Genomic DNA, 27,451 nt, shown 5'->3' on the forward strand with positions numbered 1-27,451 from the left:
AACTATTTGACTGAAATTTGTTGAGTAATTTATTACAACGAATTCTAATGATGATTATATAATTTGGCGTAGAGCTAGTAAATAAATTAGCAGATATTTTTTACTCACAAATGTGCTACTAAAATGTGTTTAGCTGTCATGCTTTGTGTGTTTGCGTTGTTTTGATTGGATTTCATTTTGTTGTTTTCCTTTGTCCTTTGTTCATGTCTTGCCAGTCAGCTCTTAAAGTCGTTGTCTCCACCAGTTATCATCAGTCAGCCTTGCTCCTTGTGTCTACCAATCAGCTCCCTTCAGGCATTGTGTCTTGTTCAGGTGTGCCTTGTTGTCTCTTCAGTCCCTCTTCAATTGGTTTGCTGTTTTGGTTTCAGTCAGTCTCAGTTCATCGTCCTATTTCACGAGTCCAATGTCAAATGTCACGGGTCCCGTGTCTCCCCTTATTGCCTTTTTTTTTTTTTTTTTGTGGTGAGGAGTTGGTCCCTTATGTGACACTGTTACTTTGTATCTTGATTTTTGGACTTTATAAATGATAGTTGGAGTTTTCCTTTTACCTTTTTGTTAATAAAAATATATATCTGTTTAAGTTTCCCCTTAAAACCTGCGTTCTTCTCCGCATTTATGCCACCTTTTGCCTGTAAACCACCATCAAACGCGGTCAGTTTGTCAACAAATGTTCTTTACGTTTACTTCATGACTGTAGGGAAAAAAAAACTAAAAACGCCGTTGTGAAGAGTGCAGACGAGAACATTACGCAGCTGTTGTTCCCGGGCTGTCAATCGAATTGTATCGAATCCCTCCCACACGGTGCGCATGGAATTGATCGAGTGTGCTTGTTGTCTGTAGCTATTTAATACCAATGAGAAGCATAGGATTGAAACCGAAGATTTAAACATCTTTTATTCATAAAACTACATTGACATTAGCATCATTTTTATTTGCCCACAGTTTATGTATGTACAACAAAGCCTTGAACAATGTACCATTCACTTGACAACAAATGGATCCAGCTGAAAGAGGATGCAAGCCTGTATGCGGCAAGAAAGTATAAAACCAAAAAGGGGACCCTTCAGCTACACAGTTTAGTCGCCTCGTACTCCATGTAGTTTGGTTGTCTGGCACTGAAAGCCTGCAGGGCAGTGAGGATCCTGGTCACGTCTGCACTGGAAAGTTTCAGTCTGTGGCGGAGCAGACAGGCAAAAAGATCCACGTGGGGGGCCCCTGGAGGCGAGAGGCGGTTCACCCTGTAACGCAGCTCCACCAGCTGCAACAGAGCTGAGTCCTGTGATCCCTGAGTGTACGGGTAGTCTATCTGCAGAATCAAGTCTTGGATTGCCTCAGGGTCAAAATGCGTGCTGTATCCAAACAGCTGCATGCTGTTCACTTTCATGTAACCTATGTTGTTGGGTGGCTCTGTCGCCTCCAGAGGCTCATAGTCCACTGAAGTGTTCTTGGATCCTATTGCCATACCCTCCTTGATTCGACTCCTCAAGTAAAAATGCACCGTCTCAAAAAAGCTCTTCCATCTGTTTCCAAGAGACAACGTCCAGTTATAGCAGTCCAAGGGAATGTCCAATTTGGTCCGCTCCCAGTCGGGGTAGCCGTGTTGGCCTATAGGCATTGTCCAGCTCTCTGAATGGCTGCCTCCGAAAGGGTTCACGAAGAGCGAAAAAGCCGGCTCAAGCGTGCTGTTCCTGGTGAGGCAAAACTGCAAGGCCAGTCCAAGGAGCATGTGAACTCGATTGGATTTCACCCGGTTGCTCTTCAGCGTCAGTAGCATTCGCTTCCTCCACGACGGGTCGAACCAATTGTTGATCCGCACGTCGTTGCTTACAAACACCGCATGCAGAGCGATGCGCGGGTCGCGTCGCCGAAGAAGGTAGCGAAGCTCCGTATCGTGCAAGTCTCGGTCGCTCTCCAAACCCAGGTAAGGGTCGGTCGGGTCGGGCACCGCGTGTCTGCAGGCTCCCTGGTTGAGGGTGAAGCCGGGATTGCAGCTGGAGCATCGTGTGCGATTCTCAGTGGAGCAAGATGAACAGCGAGCTCCGTCACCCATGGAGCATGGGATGAGGCCTTGGCAAGGCGGCTGACTGTAGGGGCAGGCGCATCTGAGACTCTCATCGTTGTAGACGCCCGCCTGGTTGTTCTCACTGCAGTACAAGATGGAGAGCGTGTAGCTCAACCAGAAGTGCAGAGACCTAGGATAGAATCACATCTTGTAAGTGTTTGATTTGATAGGTTCTCGTCTTTTTGCATTCTTCTTTATCTTTTCTGCCTGAAACGAATCTAATTTAGGAGATTACCGGGAAGCGCCTTTGCATTTTAATGCATGACATATTGGATAATTATGCCATGGACTGACAGGAGAATCAGCATGCAGCGTTTCTGAGGAGTTTTCTTGACTCACTTCCCGGGGGCATTAAGGCTCTTCGGAAGTGGGCACAGACATTTTTTTTAAGCACCCGTGAGCTCTTTCAGGAACTATGGTCGTTCAAATGCGAAGGGTAAGAAATTGAAAAATAATTTCCCCCCCCTACTGTTTATTTATTGATTGTTTTTTTTTCACTGGGAAGGACCAACATTGCTGCAATTGTTTCTTGTGGATGAAAAATTGTCAACATAAGCACTACGTGCTGAGACAGTGATACTTTCTTCAGCAGCTGACAATAAGAACTCTTTCAAATGCATTTTGGTAATGAGAGCCATTAGGACATTTCAATGCCTTAACAGTCCGTCTAAATTACAAGGGCCACTTGTCTCCGGTTTTATATCTTGATTAGAATAGTACAGTTCGCATTTTGTAAATAAAAGCCGATGCTTTTCAGATATCGAACCAAAGACAAACAACAGATGTGTATGCATTTACACGGAAAATGTAATCTAAACACAGTAAATAAATGTTTCACAGGGACACAGATGTATCGACTGACGCCAAACCAATATTGTCTTTCTTTTCTTTTACAAGCAGATAGTGTGAAATAAGACTGAGGAGGCAGTCTCTAAATTTGACTAGTGAGCTGATGGCTTGTGCAATTTCCAGAAACAGTAACCGACAGGGACTGCGGTCATGACCGCAGCGGCCGTGATAAGTTGCTAAAGTCGAGCATCCGGGTGGGATCTACTGTATGCCCGTAACAGCAGCTGGAACGGGAAAAAAAGGATCGATAGAGCGCTAATATAGAGCAACAAAGTAGCCACAGCTGAAGTGCTTGAAAAATGGTAAACAGCGAATGGACTGCATTTGTAGAGCACCTTTCTAACTTTAGACGACTCGGAGTGCTTTTACAGCGTTCACTCACTCACACAATCATGGCGAATACTGGCTGGCGTGGAAATAAAGTATATGGCTCATTTACGCACTCATGTCACAGCTTAAGCTGCAGCTGTCGCCATTAGTAACTGGCTCTGGGCTGCTTTGACAAAATTGGGGGAGGAACTGGGAATTGAACCAGGAATAAGGAAATTCAACGTGTGATGACATTAGCATCACACAGCATCTGGTGTGAAGTATGTATTGCTTTATATACAACGATGTGGGAATGGGGAAAAAGAAGGATCTTACTGCTAATTGCACAAGGAATGATGAAAAGGCCACATCAAGAAAATCATAATACCATACTATGAACAAAAAAATCAAAAAAATGTGTGATTCGGATGAAGGCATATTAATGCAGGTTTCTCTCAGGCTAATGCATCCTGATGAGCTGTGAAGCTGAGAGCAGCTGTGGAAAAAAAAAGTCACAGATGAACAGCAATCAGGTATTTGAAGCTTTTGGTGGTTTTGGAGTCCCAAGAAGCTCTAAATGGCTCACAGTCATGCAAGAGGCTGTATTTTTTAGCCACCACTAACCCATGATCATAAGGAGAAACCTTTTCGGCTGGAATAATGGGGGAGTAAGATGGTAAACCACTTTAAGTTGCCTGAACGTGTCAAAGTGCCCGCTGCAAAATGTGTTTTTAATGGACCATTTGTGGCCTGGTATAAAGAGAAGACACATGCCTTCTGCTGTTAAAAACAAACACATTCAAATGCAATAATAAAATAACAAATAATATAATCCTAATAAAATAATGTCATATTAAAAGACAAAAAAAAACAAGACAAGCTCTGACTGCTTTGGGTATAAAATTAGCAACGTGACAAGTGGCCTTTGTGGAATTTTCTAAAAAACATAGAATGAGCAATTCAAATGCCTCTAAAATTCTCCATAACAACTCAATTCACCAAGAAACAATTAATGACTCAAGTACATGACCTATTGCACTGCCCACACTGCCCACACTGCCCTTCTCACGGATGAAGTTACATTTGTGGTATTTCATTCGAATTTTTGGGACATGGTAATTTTCACGCATCAATTTAAAGATCTAGTCAGGGGGCACGTTTTACTGTTAACATAAACGCACACGCGAGCTACCATTAACCCTGAGATAAAACGTCAATGAATGAGCCGTCAATTGGCAGGCAGTTTTCAGGCGTGGCTCACACAGTCAGCAGGAACGAGCGCTTTTGCCAGATTTCATATAGAAAACGGCGTCGGCGACAATTGATCATTCTGTTTGGTTGTTTCAGTGTATGAAAGCAAACAAACGAAACAGGCATTATCTGGTCAATCAAGCTTAGCTAAACGTTGCTTTTTTTACTTAGATTTGTTCCTGCTTGTATTATGAGTGTGTCAGGCATTGTATTTCATAAAAACTAGATTCGTTTGTACTCGATTCTCAGGTTGACACCACCAGGTGCAACAAATAAGAAATGAGAAAAATCGTACAAACCAGCCAAGCAATAAAGTGAACCCGCCCATGTGCACCCCCACGTGACCCTCAGCTCCGCTGCCTCTGGTAAATTCAAGGTAAACTTTACCCAATTAAAAGCTATTGATTTTAGGTACACTTGAGCCAAAATATGCGCGATGATGATTTAAATTTACCCGATTAAAGTGGCTGCAAATTGTTACCCTTCGTTTATTGGTTAGAATTTACTCAATGTTGTTGTTGTTTTTTTCCACACATGCAAATATTCCTCAAAAAGGGCTTTTTTTTCTTCAAGGAAAACCTCAATTTCTCTGGAACTCAGTTTGAAGTGGCCGTTCCAACCAGACTCAGCATTGTGACAGACTGTCACATTTGGAAAATCTTGCTAAGTCACATTGCTAAATAAAGGGAGAAAAAGCCGCCTGGTCACATCTGTACATCTTACAGTGTTTCAGTCGTACTGTGTCGAACACTTTTGGTGAGGACAAAATTAGCAACTGGATATGAAGAAAGTGCAATCGAACAAAAATACTTGATTGTGTAAAAGCAGTCATGGTGCAGCTGGGCAGCACCTTGTTTTTTTTAGGCTAATGATTAAAAATTCCACTTGTTTCTGTTTCGCATCTCACCTCGGCCTCTGCAGGACGATTTTGGGCTGTTTACGGCACCTCTTGCTGAGGCTAAAGAGCTTGTTGACGGCGCGGCGAGCTTTGGTGAAGAGCTGCTGGCTGCTGGTCTCCAGTTGCCTGTAGCGCTGGAGGAGGCTGGCATCTGTCCTCCACAAGTGTTCCACAACAGATGTGTTGACGGCGTAATGTGTTGGCAGCTTTCCAACGAAGCGTTGGAATTCCACTGCAAGGAGAGAAGCGCATCAAGGTGCAAACTCTGCTGATGGCTATTATCCAGAGGATCACGATCTGAACTGAAATACTGACTACTCCTCATTGTTTGTCCGGGAAAAACTCAAACAGCTCAAGTGGAATATTATCAGAAATATGCCAAGAGAGCATACAGTATCCATATTTATTTGAAGTTTCCGAATTGCTGATGTTATCAGCATGTCGAAGAATAAATGCCTTTCATGTTTCATTGACGTCTCCAACTTTCAACAACGTGAAAGAAGTTGCTGCGATGAGATGAATCAGAAAAAAAGTGTCTCTGAAAAGTTACTTCTTTTTCTGTTTTTTGGTTTTTTGTTTCCAACGCATCAAAAACATTTCAACTGTGAGTCATTTTGATTGCTCTTCATTCTACAAAGTAGTTGCAGGCACGGCGGCAGGGTGAATGAGCGGTTTGTACATCCACTCAGCAGTTCTGGGGTTCAAAGCCGGTCTCTGGCCTTCCTGTGTGGAAGTTGCACGTTCTCCCTGCTCACGACTCCAAATTGTCCTCCCAAAATTCCAATTTGGAAACAAGATTACGTGGAGGTTTTGTTATAATTAACCCATTCAAATGTACTTTATGAGTTTGAGTGCACATTGTTACCAGTTGTTTTTTCCAGTGCTGGAGACAATATCCCAGCTGACTTTGGGCGAGAGGCTGGGTGCACCCTGGACTCTGGTTGCCACATATAGAATAACAACTATTCACCCCTAAGGATAATTTTGTCTTCAATCAACCTAAGAATCATGTTTTTGGAATGTGGAAGTTGGGATTTGAACCCTCAACCTCAGAACTGCGAGGCAGACGTGGAAACGGCCAAGCTGCCTAAAATCCAAATAGATTCTTTCAAGTGTTCTTGCATCACACTCAAGGGACGGGATAACCTTGGTTTTGAAGTTATGCGTTTTTAATCATGCCCCAGAACAGATTAGATCCGATTTTCTGCAAACCTCTGGGTAAATTGCTCGGTAAATGCCAGTTGAGGCCGCTAATCCAATCAGGGACGGCTATGTTGTTCTTATAGTCATGATCGCTTTGTTTCAATATATTACCATTATTGGGTTGTAGGACGCGAGCCGTGCTTTGTTTGACTGGTGGACCATTTATTTGTGCACAAGCCAATTTGCTCAATGCAAAGCTGTGGAAAATTACAAAATGAAGACAAAGTGAGGACAACGGGGATTCTTCGTCGAGGTCACACAATCAATTAGCGAGCTCGACACTGTCACAGGTACATTAACGACTCCCGGTGATAAGCACAGTCGTTTTTGAACTGCAGTGGTGCGGTCATGACTTTCTAAAAAGCTGTTCTGATTGAATTAGTGTAGTAATTCAATTCCTTGAATAGTGACTCACAGCGACAGTTTTGTAGGAGGAAAAGCACTTGAAACATGAAGTCCAGGCTCAGACACCTACATAGGACTGCATGCTGAGATCTGACACTTTGAGTGGCAGATCTTTTGATTCAGACTGCCAACACTTGACAGCAAAGCAAGAGTTTAGAACAGGAACAAGACTTGGCTTTTCTGTTCATGTTAGCACTCAAGTGCTAGGATAAATCTGCTTCTTTCAGAAGGTTCAGGACCCTTTCAAGCAATAGTGCTCCCGCTGTAGCTTTCTGATTGCACGAGTCACGTTGACATTTGCAAATGATTCCAAAGGGCAACAATAAATCGCAACCTCTGACTCACCGGATGCCTCAAACTCGTCGTTGGTCCGCCTCCAGGCGTCTCTGATGCGCACGAGGTTGTTTTCCAGAGTGTCCAGGTCAGCGTGAGGACAGTTACACTGTGGAAATTCCACGCTACACTCGCACCAGCATTCGCCGTTTTGGCACATAAAACGACCCTCGGATTTACAGCCAATGTAGTTGAGAGCCGCCTGAATGAAGCGGCTCTGCAAGTAGCTCGGGAGGACGACCTGCAGCCCTGTGGAGCGTGAAAGACACACCAAAGCAATTATGATACTGCCCCGTGAAAGACGAGAGCATGAGGCCGCTATCGTCAACAAATCGTATGACAACTGTGACAAACAAATTGCATGCTTACAGCCAGGCCTGATGGGTTTAATTTTTCCGCACCCTCTATTTATGGCCAATATTTACAGTATTGCACTGGATGTTCTTTCATTAGATGTAACCTGGGCACAGACGTTTCTTTGGAGGCCATCCCGTTTACGCCGTCCTGCTGCCAGAAATTCTCCCGAAAGCAGAATACGTTGTGCTGAAATAGTCTCCCGCAAAATTGATCTGAGTAATGTTAAAAGGTACAGGTGTGTGAGCAAAACGACGTCGACTGACGTACATTGAGGGCCCATTTCAAGACATCAAAAACATCAGCTGAGCTGCAAAGGCCCTGAATACAGCACAACGAGAGTGTTGACAGTTCAAGCAGCAATGCAGTAAGTGATCCCTCGTTTATCGCGGGGATTCGGTTCCAGACCACCTCCACCATAGCTGAAATCTGCTGAGTAGCGACAATATATTTGGGGGATCATTTCTACATATTTTACAGCTGTATGAACCTCCCCGGACTCTTACCTTTACCATACTTTACCATAAACACTTTCTATACATACAATAATGCACAGCATTACTGTACACTATGTACATGTGTATTCCTTGTAATATATAATATTTGTCTTTTGTTATTTTTTACAGTTTTGTTTTCAGCTAGGAAGCATATATATGACAGCATATCCTCAAAATCACTCGACATGGCAAATTATGCGCAATTTGAATCTGAAAGAAATCCGAATGCCGACATATTTGACGCTCGCTCCAAATTAAAATTTTGTCGTCATTTGGGTCACTCATAAGTCAACGTACCGCTGTACCACTGCTCAATTGGAGCTGGAGTTTAAAACCGGGCAGAGTGGGTGTCACTTATCTGAAGGCACAAAGCACACAACACTGCGCAAGGAGCACAGAAGCAACTGGAACACTAATAGTAACAAAAGATGTGATCTCCACATAACCTCACATCATCTTTAATACTACACAAGTCACTCAAGAACCGTGTTTCCTTAAGCAAGACTGGACTCAGTAGCGCTTGAGATAAAGAATCCAATCCTAGTGTTTCTTACAGTGCGTAGGTGGCACAAGTTGCTGTGGCTTGCTGGCCTGGATGTATTAATAAGCTATGCACTCCTTTCGGTATTTTCTGGAGTATTTCACCTCAACAACTCTCAGCATTCTCATCGTTTCTGAAGGATCTGTAAGCCATTGCGCTAACAATGACCTCATGATATTCTATTCAATCAAGAAATCCTATCATGTGCAATACAGTATGACACCTTAATAAAGGTGCCAAAATATTCATTACATGATAAAATGGAGCCTTTTCTTACCTTGTAGCTGGACTTTGTTCTCCGGACTGTGAACGAGAACAGAGCTGACGGTGTCCAGATTGTCATAGTTGCTGCAACCAAGTGGCCCAGTTCTGGTTTCAGTTACCTGCATACATTTCAGGAAAAAAAAAAAAAAAAAAGTCATTATCTCCCCCCCGCCCACATTCGATGTATTTCACGTACATTTTGAAGACGTGCATTTTTCCACGTTTACAATGCAATTGCAAAGGGAAATGACTTTTTAAGATCTTTAAGGTAATTAGCCACCTTGACATCCAAATGCTGATCACTTTGCTTGTCCGTCTAAATAACCGAAACGGCCCAGGAAAAGCACTTTGTACCTCAAATCGCATTGGAATGCGAGTCACTGTGAAGAAATCCTGAAAAGGTCTTCAATTTACAAGCTTCTACTCCTCAGAGGGAACCATTAGAGAGAGGAAATCCACTTTGCTCTGACCACCTAACGTCAGACTGATTTGCTCCTAACTTCATTCCTCCTCCAGTAATTGACCCCGCATTGAAATTTACAAGTTTGAAAACACGACTCTGCAGAGGTTTAACTTACAAATCCTTCCTGGCGATTTTAATGAAAGGATATCAACGGAGGGTTCTCTTTTCACATCCCTCATAAAATGCGATATTCATGCTCCCTTCTTCCTCCTCTGACGTTGAACGAATGGAAGACAGCCGGGCTGCGGAATTAAGCGGCCGAAATCTCTAATCGATCAAGCCGATGGATAATCATAAGAAGATGTTTGTGCGGTGGCACTTGTCGTCATCAGCAGCTACTCACTTGAGCATCTACGTTATCCCCTCAGGTTGATGGATGCGTTCTCTCTAATAGCTACTTTCGATGTTAAAACGGATGATTGGTGTTTCGTTGTGAGGCCTTGAAACTGCTGCACTCGTCCAGTCCTCTTAAGCTTTCCTTTGGGCTTGGCAAGCCCATATCCAGTCTATTCATTTGAATTATATCGGCAAGTATTGCTTTCAATGTTACAGTGAACTATTGTGCAATAGATGTATGGGATGTAAGTGAAATACAGTATAAATCTGAGAGTTGCACACAGCATAACAGTGTAACCTCCTCACTCCACACTCAGTAAATATACGTGTTTATCTTACCCGATTGAACATGAAAAGGAATAGTTTCACCGAAGTGGTAAGCTGACAGTCAACCAAAGGTGCTTTTGTCTGATTTCACAAAATGTGTTTATTCAAGCACTCTTTAGAAACCTTGAGGTCTTTACATAGACATTGGCTAAATAGATTTAATGGTTTCATATGTATTTGGTACTTTTCAGGTTGCTTGAAAAAAAGCCCACCACCTTCATTTAACACGGAACTGAAACCCCGAGCATACATAAACTCACAACTTCAGGACAAGAGCTGCATTCCAAATGCTACTTTTACACATCTAAAACATAATGCCTTGCTTTGATTGACACTGCCAGGGAGGGATTAAGGTGAAGGGCTCTTAAGGTCTTGCAGAAGCCTGGAAACGTTGCTTGTTTGCAGTGGTGTAGAACTGCAATATGTCAAACTAAGTGCGAAGCGTTTCGTACGTTTCGTCCTTCTGATTCACCTGAATACACAATGTTTTGACGGTGAATATAAGGTTTATGCATATAATATGGACACATTTATAATTTAAAAGAACGTTGAGCAGTTAGCTATTAGGCTGGACAGCAGCCCAGCTGCCTTGAGCTGCTCCATCCCCCGACACATCCCTCGCCTTTTTACGTGATGTCCCTACGCACCCGTATGGCAGTCGAGGCGATCTGGAGGTGGTGCAGCCTGCGCAGGGTGCTCTCCCGGTCGGTGAAGTAGGAAGCTGCCAGCTGGTGGAGCGCCTCCAGCGTAATCGCGCCGGTCGTGTTGTTGCTTTTACTGCCCTCGGTCCCCGCCACCGAAGATTCCTGACCCAGCTTCCTTTTGTCCACAAATATGGTTAAGGACTCTTCCCCTGGTGACAGTCACACAGAGCGAGTGCGAGCTTCATTAGCTCTGATAGAGCGACACTAATCACCTTTCATGAGCGTCTCTCTGCATATTAGATTGAAAAGTAGTAATGAAGTACTGTGGAGGAACTGAACGTTTGGATGAATTGAGGGAAATGCACAGACAAGGAACAGATCATTTATCATCATTAATCACAGTCATCGCAGTGTTATCGTTATGTCACATTTCTCGGTACCAATGATACCGATGCAAACTGATCCATCCCAAAATACGATGGATGTGTACAGACAAAAACTCATCTTTGGTAAGAATGGCACTGTCACTGTCTTTTTTGTTTCAACAGAAAATGTAGTCACGTTTCTCACGTCATTAGTGTCGCTCCAAAAATGAGGTTTGGATTTATGCTTCGGACATGTTTTGAACACACGACAGAACATGCAAACAACTAAAGCAGTACAATGAGAAAATTAGGTATGCAAGAAAGGCCTACGTAATCTCAGTCCGTTTTTCTCCAATACTACTTGTCATGTTCAAGGTTCCGGCTAGTTGGAGTTTACCCAAGCTGACTTTAGATGAGGGGAGGGCTATAACCAGGACGAGTCCCCAGTCAATTGAAAAGCAACCGAAAATGCATTACTCAGTATAGTGGTAGAGTTTGAGTGAAATGATGTGTACATGACATATGATATAATCTGAGACCGTGGTCCTCAGTCAGAAAAGGGTGGCGTGCCCTCCCCGGGTCGCGGATGAGATCCTGCCCCAAGTGGAGGAGTTCAAGTATCTCGGGGTCTTGTTCACGAGTGAGGGAAGAATGGAACGGGAGATCGACAGGTGAATCGGTGCAGCGTCTGCATTGATCCGGACTTTGTATCGGTCCGTTGTGGTGAAGAAGGAGCTAAGCCGAAAGGCGAAGCTCTCGATTTACCGGTCGATCTACGTTCCTACCCTCAACTATGGTCACGAGCTGTGGGTCGTGACCGAAAGAACGATTTACCAAGAATGAGACTGGTTAGTTACGTTGTAATTATACCAAACAAACACCTTCAGTAAATCTAAAGGTCAAAAGTGTTCATATCCTGCCCAAATTTTGAGTTCAAGTGAAATCTGATTTCAAGAATCTTCTGGATGGAAATGACAAGAAAGTGAGAAAATATTGTAAATTGTGTCAGAGACATTAATAACATTTATTTGCTGTTTTGTTTTTGCAGGTTATGAAAACGATTCATATTCCTGATCTCATTTATAAGAAACACGCTGTAACACTGTTTTAAAGGGCCCTGCTAGCTTCTAGCATTCTCTGAAACATTCCAATGAACTGTAAATTTATAACAATATTGAGAAAGGATGTGAAAAAATGGTACAAGGAAGCTCTTTCAAAATGTAAAAAAATAAATGTAGAATCAACTTTATTATTATGTGTTAACACACTGTCTTTTGCCACTTTCTTCGCTAATGTCCAGCGAGTTGTGACAATTAATTTTCAATACAGCAAGATCTTTGAACACTGCTATAACATCAGTTGTAAAACGGTCAGTGTCCTTACTGTAGATGTTTTGGCCAGCTACAATATTTGTTGGAATAATGTCAACTACAGTAAATACCATGAGACTAATCTCGGATTGTGCCGTAAAGCACGCTAACCTCTTCAGTTAGCTAAAATTTGCATTCAAAATATGTACCATTTATGACAAGCCATTTCTGAGAAATCTTCAATGAGAGAAAATAGCAATGATGAAAATCCATTTAGGTTTGCATGCTGTTTATGACACAAGAACAAAAATGCAAACATTTTTTCATGCCTATTCCATCCTATTTGTTTTTTTTTTTGCTAGCCAAAAAAAAACCTAAACAAAACAACAACAACAAAAAAACAACAGCGATCGACTGACGATTAACTTGCTTTGCTGTTGTAAAAATGACAGACGGTCCCATGTACTAAAAATGAGAGACGCTGCCCCGTGTGTTTGAGCGTACCTCCCAGTGTGGCAGAGAGGAGGAGGTGGGTGCCATATTTTTTGATTAGACTCTCGGTAATTGTGCGCAGGGTCGGCCGCCTTCCCAGCTGGCGGACGGTGTGCACGAATTCGGGGTCGAGGGGCAGATCCAGACCGCGACTGCCACCGAGACGGTCTCGCTTCTCCACCGCCAGGCTGTTGACCTTCCATCGACCAAACTCCCTGGACACACACACGTGCAAACCAACACATTTTCTTACTTGGATGCAGCCTATGGTGGCATTTGTCACCTCCGAGTCACTCCATGAAGTCAGCGGTACAGAGGTCATAATAGGTGGCGGCTGGTTTTCTATTGTATTGGTACTTTTATATTTCTCACCCACCATCTTTCTACTCCGATGTATAATAACAACAGAGTGCAAGGTTTGCTATCGTCATTCTTTCAAGCAGGGTGCAAGAGTTTTATGTACGTTTCAAATGAGCTCGTAATGAGTTAAAGCCATCATGGAATGTAATCAGTTTAACTTAGATAAATCTGACTCGGATTTGATAGTGGATGCAAACACCTTAAACATTTCTCTTTCTCTGTGGTTCTGTCTGACTAAAAGCAGCAAACAACAAACAAACTGTGTAATTAAATCTGTGTCGATGGTATTTAGTGTTGTGAGGTTTTCTGTATATTGGGCTTTTTTTCCCCCTTTGCTAATTGATTTTCCTGGCCACAATGCAGTGCAATATTGTCTAAACAATGCTTCAGAGGATGTAGAAACTGGTCTGTTTGAATTGCATTCAATTCAATGTTATTGATATAGCGGCAAATCAAAACAGAGGTTGTCTCAGGGCAATTCACACATGGTGCAGGTCTAAAACCACACTCCTCACTTATTAACAAGTGTGTGTGTTCACTGGGATGGGTAAAATGCAGACAACAAACACATTTCGTGTGCATGCATGCATGCTCATGACAATAAAGGTGATTCTTCTTCTTCTTCTTCTTCTTCTTAAGAGACCAGCTGAACCCCACATGAGCGAGCGCTAGTAGACGACAAAGGCAAGGAAAAACTCCCGCTGGGGAAGACATTTCGAGCACACCCGAGACTCAGACAGACAGGCGTCTGCAACCTGCGGCTCCGGAGCCGCATGTGGCTCTTTCATACATCTGATTTGACTCTCTGTGACTTTGGAAAATAAGTAACAAGTATTTCATTTTAAATGAGTTTCTTCATTTGTCAAATGTAATTCTAAATTTGAAGATTACAGTGCTCTTGTACCATTAAAAGAAAACGTCTCTTCTTCTCACTCGACATATGCATCACAAGCGCCAATGTGTGACACCTGGCACCAAGATTTACATTGCAGTGAGTGAACGTACATTCAAACATAAAACATGGAGCAATTTGTGAGAAAAAAATACAAAAAATGACAAATGCAACGTCCAACACCCGGGACAATTATATGTTCTATTACAACATAATTCCTCTCTATTTGAATCCAGCTCTCGCACTTCCTTCCATAAATGTTTGCAGTGTAAATGCAGAAATCAGGTGGTAGAAATCAAAGTAAATAGAAACTTTAAAGTTGTACCAATCAGTTGATGAGTTGAGAGTCTGCGTGCATAAAATCAGTGCTTAAACGCTGTCATTTTCGGTCCTTTTGGACACATTTGTATGCATTATGTATAAATATGTATATGTATATGTATTAGTGTCCCAAGTATGACAGAAAATCACATAGCGTCATCAACTCATCCACTGATTGGTAAACTGCGTGAAGTCTTTGCACCAAGTTGAAAGTTTCGATTTACTTTGATTTCTACCACCTGATTACTGGATTTACACCGCTAACATTTATGGTAGAATTCCAAGAGAGTTGTGTCGGACCAAAAATACAGAGGAATTATGTTGTCGTATAACTCCAAATACTGTAATTCGCTACGGCTTTGAATGACGAGAATACGTGTTTTGCTACTGCAGCTCAGTATGTATTTAGTTACTCTGAAGACAAAGGCATCTTTTAACTGTGCTCTTTGATAGCCACTGTAAAATATTTCATATTTAACAACATTTTACTATCCATTTCTGTGTCAATTGTGGCTTCAAAGTATAAATAAGCCTTCACCACTCATCGGACAAAATATAATGTTGTGCAAAATTAAGACTAAATAAGCGAGTTCAGTCATTTAAGAGACGGCATAGTTTCTAAGGCAACCGATCTGTACCTTAAGGCTTCTTTTTGGACCTGAATCCTTTAAACCCCTTTGAAAAAAACCGATTGATTTTCTTGGGTTTTATCTCTTCCAGTCAAGCATAGGCAGATGAGACGCAGGTAAATTAGCATGCAGTCATCATTCAGCATCAGAAGTGAGACCCTGTCTCGATTTTTCCAGCTGAACGTTGATTACTAAGTGCTGCTGTGATTGTGGGAACGTGGCATCAGAAATAAGTGAAGTCAAGTTGTTAGTCTGTCTAGGCAACAAATCATGCTGAGGCTAAACCTTTCTAATGGAGTAGTACAGACCATTCGAGAAGCCTTTGAAGAAAATGGATTCGTTGTGTCAGATGGACACATTCTGAAATGATCATTAGATCGCTTAGAGAGCGCATGAGTCCAATTAGGAAAGGTATCATCAGAGGATTACTTTATAGTCTTAGATTATTATAGCTTGAAAACATGTATTTGGAGGGGAAACAAGGCCAAACCAATGGCTTGCCTTGAAATGAGTTCAGTGGAAATACTGACGAATCCAAGTTTGGCATTTATGGGAGCAGCAAGAAGGTGTACGCAAGCACCGTGAGCACCTGCGCCGAATGAACAAAATGCCAATTAAATACAAGTACTGCAGAGGCAAGCTACTTCTTCGAGCGGGATGCTTCGGCACATACAGTTTTCCATAAAATTTTAGGATGTTCAAATCATGCAAAAAAAAAAAATCACTTGTTAAGTTTTTCCCATTTCATCTAAAGAGCCCTTGCTAATTGAAACAAAATGAGATATGCGGACATTGAAAATATATATCTATTTTTTAAAGAGGCAACTTTTGCAATAAACTGGTGGGCTGTAGAAAGACAACACAACAACAACAAAAACAACACATTGATTGTTTCTAAATATCGTTAGCTTAATAGCTAATAACTTACTGTCACAATCTTCTTTTCCTTTGGGCTTGCCACAGCGCCTCATCCTTTTCCATGTAAGCCTGTAAGTCTCCTGCATCCTCCTCTCGAACACCAACTGCCCTCATGTCTTCCCTCACGACATCCATCAACCTTGTCTTTGGTCTTCCTCTAGCTCTCTTGCCTGGCAGCTCCATCCTCATCATCCTTCTACCAATATACTCACTATTTCTCCTCTGGACGTGTCCAAACCATCCAAGTCTGCTCTCTCTAACTTTGTCCCCACCCTTGCTTTCTCCTCTCCCTGTAGCCTCACTCTTCCCCCGGCACCCCTCTCATTCATGCACATATATTCTGCCTTACTTCGGCTAATCTTCATTCCTCTGCTTTCCAGTGCATGCCTCCATCTTTATAACTTTTCCTCCACCTGCTCCCTGCTTTCACTGCAGATCCCAATGTCATCTGCAAACATCACGGTCCACGGGGATTCCAGTCTAACCTCATCTGTCAGCCTATCCATCACCACTGCAAACAGGAAAGGGCTCAGGGCTGATCCCTGATGCACTCCCACCTCCACCTTAAATTCGTCTGTCACACCTACAACACACCTCACCGCTGTTCTGCTGCCCTCGTACATGTCCTGTATTATTCTAACATACTTCTCTGCCACTCCAGACTTCCGCATGCAGTACCACAGTTCCTCTCTGGGTACTCTGTCATAGGCTTTCTCTAGATCTACAAAGACACAATGTAGCTCCTTCTGACCTTCTCTGTACTTTTCCATCAACATCCTCAAGGCAAATAATGCATCTGTGGTACTCTTTCTAGGCCTGAAACCATACTGTTGCTCGCAAATACTCACATCTGTCCTGAGTCTAGCCTCCACTACTCTTTCCCATAACTTCATTGTGTGGCTCATCAACTTTATTCCTCTATAGTTCCCACAGCTCTGCACATCACCCTTGTTCTTAAAAATGGGCACCAGCACACTTTTCCTCCATTCCTCATGAATCTTCTCACACGCTAGAATTCTATTGAACAAGCTGGTCAAAAACTCCACAGCCACCTCTCCTAGATGCTTCCATACTTCCACAGGAATGTCATCAGGACCAACTGCCTTTCCATTTTTCATCCTCTTTAATGCCTTTCTAACTCCCCCCTTGCTAATCATTGCCACTTCCTGGTCCACCACACTTGCCTCTTCTACTCTCCCTTCGCTCTCATTTTCCTCATTCATCAACTCCTCGAAGTATTCTTTCCATCTCGCTAGCACACTGCTGGCACCAGTCAACATATTTCCATCTCTATCCTTAATCACACTAACCGGCTGCACATCCTTCCCATCTCTACCCCTCTGTCTGGCCAGCCTGTATAGATCCCTTTCTCCTTCTTTAGTGTCCAACCTGCCATACATGTCATCATATGCTCCTTGTTTGGCCTTTGCCACCTCTACCTTTGCCCTATGCCTCATCTCAATGTATTCCTTTCGTCATGGGTGTGTGTTCCGGTTGTTGTTTCCCCCCTGTCTCATACACACCTGCTCCTGAGAGCATCTTTACCACCTGTGCCTCGTTCACCCTAATTACCACTTGCATTTAACCTCGTGCCCCTTTCTTTCTAGTCGCCAGTTCGTTGTACCTTGTCGTCGCGTTCCAGCATTCTTTGTTTCCACGTCACAGACTCACAGTAAGACTAGACCCTGTTCCGATTATCGACCACGTCTTTTTGCCTCACGTTTTTGGGATACTGTTGCCTTTTTTGGAATGCCTGCCTGTGTACCAACCTCTGCCCGTATATTAAACCCCTCTTTTTGAAACTGTCCATTTGTTTTGGAGTCGTGCATTTTTGGGTCCTATCCTCTGTTCTGTTCATGACACCTTTCACCTCTCTTCGGTCCTCTCAGTGTCCCACTTCTTTTTAGCTGACCTCTCTCCTTGTATGATTTCCTGTACTGTGAGATTGCACCACCAAGTCTCCTTCTCTCCTTTCCTGCCAGAAGATACACCAAGTACTATCCTGCCTGCCTCTCTGATCATCTTGGCTGCAGTGGTCCAGTCTTCTGGAAGCTCCTCCTGTCCACCGAGAGCCTGTCTCACCTCTTCCCGAAAAGCTGCACAACACTCGTCCTGTCTCAGCTAAAGCCCTGCTGGTGCCTCTCTCAACCAGATGGTTCTCTGCTTTGCCTTTGTCTTCCTAATCTTCCTCCCCACCACCAGATTCATCTTACACACCACCATCCTATGCTGTCTAACCACACTCTCCCCTACCACTACCTTAGAGTCAGATTACATCGTCTGCACAAGATGTAATCCACCTGCGTGCTTCTACCTCCACTCTTGTAGGTCACCCTATGTTCCTGCCTCTCCTGGAAAAAAGTATTCACTACAGCCATTTTCATCCTTGTTGCAAAGTCTACCACCATCTGTCCCTCCAAGTTCCTTTCCTGGATGCCGTACTTACCCATCACTTCTTCATCACCCCTATTTCCTTCACCAACATGTCCATTACAGTCTGCACCAATCACGACTCTCTCTCTGTCTGGGATGCTCAGAACTACTTCGTCTAGCTCCTTCCAGAATTTCTCTTTCACCTCTAGGTCACATCCTACCTGTGGGGCATAGCCACTAATCACATTATACATAACACCCTCAATTTCAAGTTTCAGCCTCATCACTCGATCCAATACTCTTTTCACCTCCAAGACATTCTTAGCCAACTCTTCTTTTAAAATAACCCCGACTCCATTTCTCTTCCCATCTACACCATGGTAAAATAATTTAAACCCTGCCCCTAAACTTCTAGCCTCATTGCCTTTCCACCTGGTCTCCTGGACACACAATATATCAACCTTTCTCCTAATCATCATGACAACCAACTCCCGAGATTTTCCTGTCATAGTCCCAACATTCAAAGTCCCCAGATTCAGTTCTAGGCAACTGGACTCGTTTGTTGAATTTATGTTTTTCTCGTCTTCCAAATGTGTTCAAAAATGATTTGTGGAAGCATTTTTTTTCCTTTAAATGTTCTTGTCTGAACTGCAAAAGGGTTAATTGTGAAAAACGAGAACGTGGCTATGTCACATTCGTTTCATCAATGGTGGGAGACGGCTGTTGTTGCGTGTGTGCTACTCACGATAAGGAGTTTCGTTAAAGCGCCTCCAAATAACTGACTCGTAGTGACACAATAATCCCACAATTTTTATTGTCCACCTGAAAGTACACTGAGTCGGGTATAAAAATATACGATTTTGTCGGGAGGACAGGCAATTGGTGCATATGAGTGTGAGTTGTTTTTGCCTTTCTGTGTAAGCTGGAATTGCTTTGGCAATGCAGTTGCCCATACATCAAACTCCAATGTCACAAAAACTGCTATTTTTACAAGATCATGTCAAAACACACCCTCAGTCAGTTATCCTCATTGAGTCAAGTCAGTGAACGAGCGCTCCTGGATCTAATTGCCGATTGTATGAGTGCCTCCCGGGGAAACAAGCATCCCAGCAGGCAGTCTTTCTGCTTCGATTGCTGCATTCACCACACGATTGTCACCTGTGTACATACAGTATAAGCAAGGCTTGAAAACATAAAGCTGCAACTGAACAAGTCTCATTATGTGCTTCTTGGATGCAAATGTCAATGAATGAAATCTCTTATCGTACAGTATTCCTCTGCTCCCACGGTGCCGCGAGCTGCTTGCTCTGTGTAACTCCCGCACCGCCGTGAGGAAATCATCGGGGAACCGGGACAACGTGGAGTGTGCCGTGACGACCAATCATCATAACGAGCAGACAGGTCGCACCTCTGATGGACAGATGGGCGTCGTTTTTTTCTTTCTTTCTTTTTTTTTTTGCTGCCAGCTATTCCATAAGTAGGCACATATGGAAAGCTTAGAATTGTTTGCTATAGAAATGTACTCCATCCTGAACATGACAGATTATTACATGCACTGTGAGCAATCAATTGTGATGAAAACAAGTGAGTGGAGAGAGGAAAAAGTGAAACGGGAGAACATCCAAAGAGCAAATTGACCAAGTAATCACATGCTACTGCGTGACGGGGGCTCGGCAAGTTGTCCGTCACAGAGGTCTGAAAGGTTCCAGAGAAATGTTAGCCCCAAGGTAGCTTAGGGATCTATACAGTAGTTATTCCTGAGGGTACAATATACGCTGAAACACTCCATAAGGATAATTTGGACTCCAAGGTACCTTTTCCAGGTATATGCTCCAACTGTAAAAGTCAAGTGTTGCTACAGCTAAAACCTTTGAGGATACCACCCAAGTATAATTCTGGAGAGTCTTTATGATTTAAAGAGACAAGATGTGTGTCCCTAATGCCCCTACTGTGGTCCTAATTATCATGCATTATTTAAGTTACATAAACTTCTGAGTTTGAGTTTTTAGGGGAGAGGTTTTTTTTCCCCTCTCTCTTTAGATCACACATCTTAGAAAGGGTTGATCTTTAGTTAGCCTAATTAAAGGACAATTACTTAAGGCCGTTGTTCCACATTATTAAGCAAGTCACAGTTTTATGCATAATGGCCAAAAAGAATTCTGCCGATGAAAAGCACGGCATAGTTCACTGTCTTGTGAGCACAATGAAAACTGTGGACGTTTCGAGAAAATCGGGGCACTGTTAAATAATTTGCGTGCAACTCGGAGAGCGTATTAAGGACAGTTTCGGCATCGCATTCGAAGAGCAGCCGTTCAAAAGCCGCTGATGAGCAGAAAGCAGGTATTTGTTGCTGTGTGTCAGCGGAGCTCTCAATGTTTGATCCTCCAAAGACAGAAAGCTCGATTTCGGCCACCCCTCATCTCCAATTCACATGGAGAAATGTTTCCAGGCCTCTGACATGAAGAGTCATTTTTTCCCCACACAGGTTGAATAACTGATGAATGTCATTTGGATGGTCGAGTTCTGGATGGCTGATGGATGGCAACCATGTCCCTGATGCCACGCTGCTAGTCTGTTTCCGGTGCCCTTGAGCAAGGCGACGTTCCCACTCCCCCAGCTCAAGAGGAACAGCATTGCTTGTGCGCCCCTTTCACTTTGACATCTCCTCCTGCATGCCAGCATGTGTGTGGTGGGCAGCTCAAAATGTATACAGTATCGTGTAGGGTTCATTTGACCCTTGAGTGATTGGAACGAGGGCTGCACAATATTCGAAAAAAAATGACAACCTGCGATATAGATTACGATGTGATATAATACAGGATCAGTGTTGGGAAAGTTCATTTTCGATGCAAAGTAGTTCAAAGTTCAGTTCGCCGTTCCAAAAATGAACTAGTTGAGTTCATAGATCATAATTCAACATTTTTAACTACGTTCACTGTTCCAAAAACAAACTAGCTCATAGTTCTTTCCCCCCCCCCCCCCCCCCCGATGTTGTTGATGTGCTATTACCCTCAAATGACTGGCATTTCATTTTCCCATTGTCGCCACCCATTCAGGGCACACTCGTAGGCAGCTGCAGCTTTCACCCTACAATCTCAAAAACATGAGGAAAGATTTGTTGCTTGAATGGTCCCTTTTTTTAAAATGAGGAATTGAAACAAAACAACAACATTGATAACTTTGCATTCCTTGCAGCTCTGGCTGACTACACAATATGCATTCTGATACAAATAATCATTTTCCTAGTCATCAATTTTAACAATTATCCGCACATTCACTCCCATTTACGCAGTCTCCCTGAACACACCTCGTGCACTGCTGTTGTTTCATTCTGAAGAGTGACATAGGAAATGCAGCAGGTGTACATTCTTTCTATTAGCATTTCCAAACAGGTTCCTCTGCTGGTCACTTTTAATATTACAGTTGATTCACTATATTCCAGAACACCAACATCGTAACAACACCTGCGATGTGACTATTGCACACACGTACCTCGCGATGACGATGCTCAAACAAAATATCATGCAGCCGTAATGGGAACCAGGATAATAAAAGATTTTTCAAAAAGAATATTGGGGAGTGATATGGTCGGCCTTCAGGGCGACTGAAGGTGTGAAAATGACCTCTGCAAAATGTGTGAAGTTTCTAACTGATGATTTCATGTCATAGTAAAAAAAAAAAAAAAAAGCAGAAGAAGAACGAACCGAGCCTTCCGCTGCAAAATCATTCTCATGGCAGACGACGCGTCATCCCACGCTGCGCAAAATAGCATTGTCTATTTAGCTTTAGCTGCTAAGAGTATAAAGGACGAAGAACTCGCGGTGTGGCCGCATGCAAGCCCTCATTGCATCCCGTGACCTCAAACCGACTGAGAACCTTTGCAGCATCCTTAATTGTTGTTTATGAGTTGTATGTAATGACAGAACTACAGCAGATATAGATATCAGATCTTTATATCTATTTGTATTAGTTAAATAATGATAATTTGGATCAAATGTATACAGCCGTCATTGTTGTGTTTTTGTTCTCAAAACTCATATGATTATTAATTATCCAAAAAAGAGTCACTGTAAATTGCACTGGCTATTTTTGAAAATAAACAAACACAGCATATGCCTAATTATATGGAACACAGTGTGTAAGTTAATGCAACACTATTGTGTACAATGATGACTAACGGTTAATGGTTTTTGGTTTAAAATGCGAAAGCAGTCGTCAATGGTCATATTATTCCCTGTCAACATGCAATCAACAGGTTTGGAGAAGCGAGGATTGTATTGTTGACATGTGGCAATATTTCAGCCCGAGCAGTCAATGCTAATTACAGAAGACAAGCTCAAAAGACCAAAAGATTCAAAAGCCTTAAAGAGTCATTTTCTTCATTCAAAATTCTGACAAAAACCATCAACCACAGTTTTGCAAGGAAAGTGGTTGAATCCCAAAGGGCTTAGTTGGCTTGCGTGCCAGAGAGAGGCAGGCCTGAGTTGAGCCATGAGCAAAAAAAATGAAATCAATAAATACAAACGAGAAGAGCCATTGCTGAGCAAGGAGTGTGGAGGTTGCTCGGTCGCCAAGCATTGCTGAACAGCACTCGAGGAAGGAATTGAACTCTTTTTTGTGCGCATTGTGATCACAGCATGTCGCACGAGTGAAGGTTTCTTTCTTGTTCTTTTTCAGTCAGAATATGCGAAGGCAGGTTGGCGGTATTTCACATATCCGAGTGTTGGCAGGTGTGATACCTCGGAGGGCAAACCTGAGAGCGGGCAGCCTTTCAGTGCATCTCCACAGCAGCTGCCTTCCCTGATTAATTCCACTCTGGTTTTCAGTGCCATGTTAGGGGAAAGGAGAAATTGCAGGCGCACACGGTGCACTGCCCCAAAATACATCAATTATATATCCTCCACACACACACACACACGCACACGCCACTCTCACCTGTAGATCTTGTATCTGGTGCTAAAGCCCTGCTGGTGCCTCTCTTCAGCCTCCGTGAACTCCAACGACTGCAGGAAAGGTCCTTTATCCGACAGAAGCCATGCAAGCGAGCCACCGAAGGAGCCGCCGGCCGGCCAGGCGGCTCCTCCGGCGGCCGCGCTCGCGGTGACGGCGGCCCGTGAGGTCCGGCAGCAGCAGCAGAGCCAGAGGCCGAGGGCCGCGCTGGTCCATAGCAGAGACAGCCGCTTATGACTGATTCTCTGACAGCTCATGCTTCACCCAACGACACCTCATTCTCTCTGGGCTGGGAGGGTTGGAAAAAAAGAAACAAACACTTTACTGACAATCTTGGAAACAACAACAATGACTCCAAGTGTTCCATTGTACTCACCTGACTTGGCAATTAGGACCAAATGATGCACTGTTTAGGACGTAAAACCTGTGAATCCAATTCTTCCTGTTCACCGATGGGGCAAAGGCACTGAAATCGCAATGAGGTCTTCTTTCCTTTCAACTTGATTTCCGCTCTGGCTCAACTTTGTCACAGGGATGCAGACCCCCAGCATCCGTGCATCCCCCCGCTCGTCAAGTCGCAAACGCGCACTTCATCCCCGAGGTCCGAACGGCCGACGTCTTCATCCCCCCGCAAGTTTCGTATGGCGCTGAATGCTGTTATGAAAGCTCTTGCTATTTGGTTCCCTTCCTATTTTCCTGCAAAATGCTGCTGCAGCAGCTGTTCTCCTCCTCCTCCTCCTCTTCCTCCCTCTGCTGTGTGAGCCGCTTGGTGAATGAGCGGCTGCTTCGACACAGAGAGCTTTTTCTCCTCGCCCCCCCCCCCCCCCCCCTCCGCTCGCCTCGCTCCATCGAACGCCACCTCTCCTCTCTCCCGAGCCGGTGAGGGAGAGGCTGATGTGTACAGTCTCAGTGGATTGCAGTTGTAAGGACAGCGGGATGATAAGCATCAGGAACGCTTCTATCACTCAACACCGCCTTCATGTGATTCATCCTCATTATTTGGGATCGCAGCATGTTCCACGGCCACAGAAATGTGTTCAAATGAGTCTTATAATAGGCTCATTATCTGGCCTATTTTTCTGTTTTATTGTCCTGTGCCACGGCTTTACAGCCGAGGGCTTGCATGACTAAAGACACCTCGTATGAGGATGACACACACGCTGCTGGATTTACCAGTGAAAAGTAATTACTGGTCATTATCAGACAGCGGGTTTCATGACACTTTCGAGTCATCAACGCATTTAGTTGAGCACTTCCGAGCGCAGTCATTTATTGTCTCCATCTTTTTTTTTTGTTTAAAGTCGATGTTTGGTAAAAATGTCCATCTCTGGAAAAAAAAAGTTCATCTAAAACCTTGGGCGGCTGAGAAAGTGTAAATTCTATCTAGGAGAGATGGTGGCGCGTGTGGGAGCAGGTGTGCGTGCAGATATTTTCCACCTCCCTTGCAACAACATCACTCTAACAAATCTTTCAGACATGTGACGCTGAAAGATACGATGATAAACGAAGCTGCCATACACTTGCGAACCAAAAGGTGGAAGAGAGCGCTCAGACAAAAGTATTGGGACAGCTTCACATGACCCTTTTATGGCATTTTCTGTTTTGTTGATACTGCACTGTCATTGCCTCTTGTTGTCACACTATGGTGGCGAAGTACTTCCTTCGTGTGAAGGACGCACATCAACTCACTTCAACAGATCCTTGCCCTGAGCACTAAAACAAGAGACAAGGTGAGTTTTCCCCACAAATAATGTGAGTTGAACGTGAAGCAGGTTTTGCCGTGTGTCATGCACAAGAACATTTGGGAGGTCACCAATGCTGGACGAGAGGGCCTGGCCAACATTACTCTTGCTCCGCCAAACATTATATATGCCCCCCCCCCCCCCCCCCCCCCCCTCTTATATTGTCCAAAGTCAGACTTATCCATCAGCCTGATGAGAAGTGTACATTTCAGTGTTGTGTGGCTGAGTGCTTACAGGTGCTACAAAATGATGGTCCCCATGCACCAATCTTGGGCACGCAAAGCACCCACTCTGCAACGTTTTAAAGTGGGCCACGACAAAGCCTGTTTGTTTGCTAAGTGAAAGAATTCAAATAAATGGACAAGATAATCCCAGTTACATGCTGGGTTTATTCAGGGAGCTCTTTATGGCACAGTTTTTTGTCATTAGACTGTTTTGGAAGGTTTTGTTGTTTAGCTGTGCTTGTCTTTTAATGCATGTCTTTGTGCGTTTTAATCAAACTGAAGTTCTTTTTCCTCCTTGGTGCAGTTGTTTGACACTCTGGCGACGATCAAATCGAGCGCAGCAGTCTCTTTCTTTCGATTTGGTCTCTGTGGTGCTCCAAACGAACTCTGCTGTGGTTCGGTTGTGGTGAGAAATGGAAGTGGCAAGCGACACTTCTTCCGTTTGGTGTCTCTTCTTTTCACCATTTTTCGTTCTTTGTACTCTTATTCTGGTCTGAAGAGATTTCCCTGCACTGCTGACTGCCTCCCGACATTTGGGCGTTGCCCCTGACTTTATCCCTCCGTGACACTTTTAGTCAGAGCACAGGTCTCAAACGGAAGGCCCGTCAGCCAGATGCGGTCCCTCATGTCATTGTGCGTGGCCGTGTGCTGGCCCGTCCGTAAACGAACACAGTGCAGCTCAGAGTCTGGATGTCGGCGTCATGGCTAGCCATATGCTCTTGGCAGAACGGCACACTCATTAACGCATTTAAGACGGCATCTTGCCAACGTGAGTATCGCCGCAGAGCACAAATTGCACAAAATATGTTAACTATGAATCGTAATACCTGACATGTTCTCCTAACGCAGCGTCCCGTGTCAACATGTGGGACGTTCATTTCGGTGTGTCCCCCCTTCTGCACTAAATAACGCCACGCTTGCGCACCTTTGCTTCTCTCCTTTTTTCCTGTTGTTCTGCACGGTAGAGCTAAGCGTCGTTGCGCCCAGAGAAAGGTATGTTGTTTGTTTTTATTTCGTTTGCGTAAGTACTTCAGGAATCATTTGAATCTGTGTAGGGGCAATTTCTGCAAGCGTGCCCATTCATCTATGCGCATCACGTGAACGCCAGTGCCTGCATTTCCATACAGAGGTGAACATAAATCCCAGATGTCCTAATGACGGGGGACTCAAACTGTGGCTGGTTACAACCCGTGTGTGTGTGTGTGTTTTTTGTGTGTACGTGTGGGTGGATAGGCACAGCGACTCAATCTCTAATTCGACTCTCGTGTTTGACAACAATAGAAAAGGGAATTTCATGAGCAGAAGTTGTCACTGTTTGTCAGGAGACTCTTTTGTCTGGATCCTTCCAGCACTCTTGGCATTATGCGTGTCATTTTCCCTGAAAACGAGTGTTAAATGGGCTGCGAGAAGTGCGTCTGCTATACATGACGAGCTGCAATCAATAGCCTGCTTCCATTGACCTGCTTTGGTGTTCATGTTCTTTGGCAGGAACCCCTCAGGAAGACTGGGAACGACTCTTTTTTTTTTCTTTCTCCTTCTATCTCAAATCAGAGCAGTCAATTCAATATCAAGAGGTCACATCTTCCGAATCTAATTAGCGATAGTTCATGTCAGTTCTGCTGACAGACCCCTGCGCCGTCTCACTTAGCTACAGCAGCTCGCAAACAAAACGCAGGGAGCTCATGCAAAGTAGTTTTGTCTTCCTTTTTCTAGATGAACAAGATTCGCCTGCCGCGGCATCTCGTTCTGCCAGCCAGGACAGCGTTAATGATAGGAAAGCCTGCATTTGCTTGTGCAACAAAAGAAGCACTTTAAATATTCCAACTTGTAAATTGTGTTGAGAAAAGATAGAAGGATTGAAGGAGGATAAATGAGCTTCTCCCTCTGGGCAGCAGACTGTTATAGTCTCTTGAAATCTGGGTCTTTGTTGTCTGCGAGTGCTGTAATTGAAAAGCTCCAGCCCCCCACACCTCCGAGTTTCTTTCTTCTCGCCTCACTATTTTGCTTCCTTCATGCGCTTTATATCCTGATTTCCTTGTCTGACACCCCCAACTTCCTCCCTCCTCCACACCGTGTTCTTTCAGCATCTCTCTATTTGAATTCTCTGTCATGTCTCATTTGACTCATTCTTGCAACCCC

At 43.8% G+C, this 27,451-nt stretch overlaps 1 protein-coding gene across 1 annotated transcript; it reads right to left on the bottom strand.

Moving 5' to 3' along the window:
- Positions 1-891: 891 nt before the first annotated feature.
- LOC133489279 (BMP/retinoic acid-inducible neural-specific protein 3-like) lies at positions 892-24,109 on the bottom strand. Its single transcript, XM_061798191.1, has 8 exons — positions 23,723-24,109; positions 23,332-23,635; positions 12,916-13,118; positions 10,740-10,945; positions 8,980-9,085; positions 7,323-7,559; positions 5,379-5,601; positions 892-2,192 (listed from the first exon to the last, which is right to left on the bottom strand). Exons 2-8 carry the CDS (start codon positions 23,601-23,603, stop codon positions 1,064-1,066), a joined length of 2,376 nt encoding a protein of 791 aa, XP_061654175.1. The 5' UTR covers positions 23,604-23,635; positions 23,723-24,109; the 3' UTR covers positions 892-1,063.
- Positions 24,110-27,451: the final 3,342 nt, after the last annotated feature.

The sequence above is a fragment of the Phyllopteryx taeniolatus genome, chromosome 14 (genome assembly GCF_024500385.1).
Source record: "Phyllopteryx taeniolatus isolate TA_2022b chromosome 14, UOR_Ptae_1.2, whole genome shotgun sequence".
Classification (NCBI taxonomy): domain Eukaryota; kingdom Metazoa; phylum Chordata; class Actinopteri; order Syngnathiformes; family Syngnathidae; genus Phyllopteryx; species Phyllopteryx taeniolatus.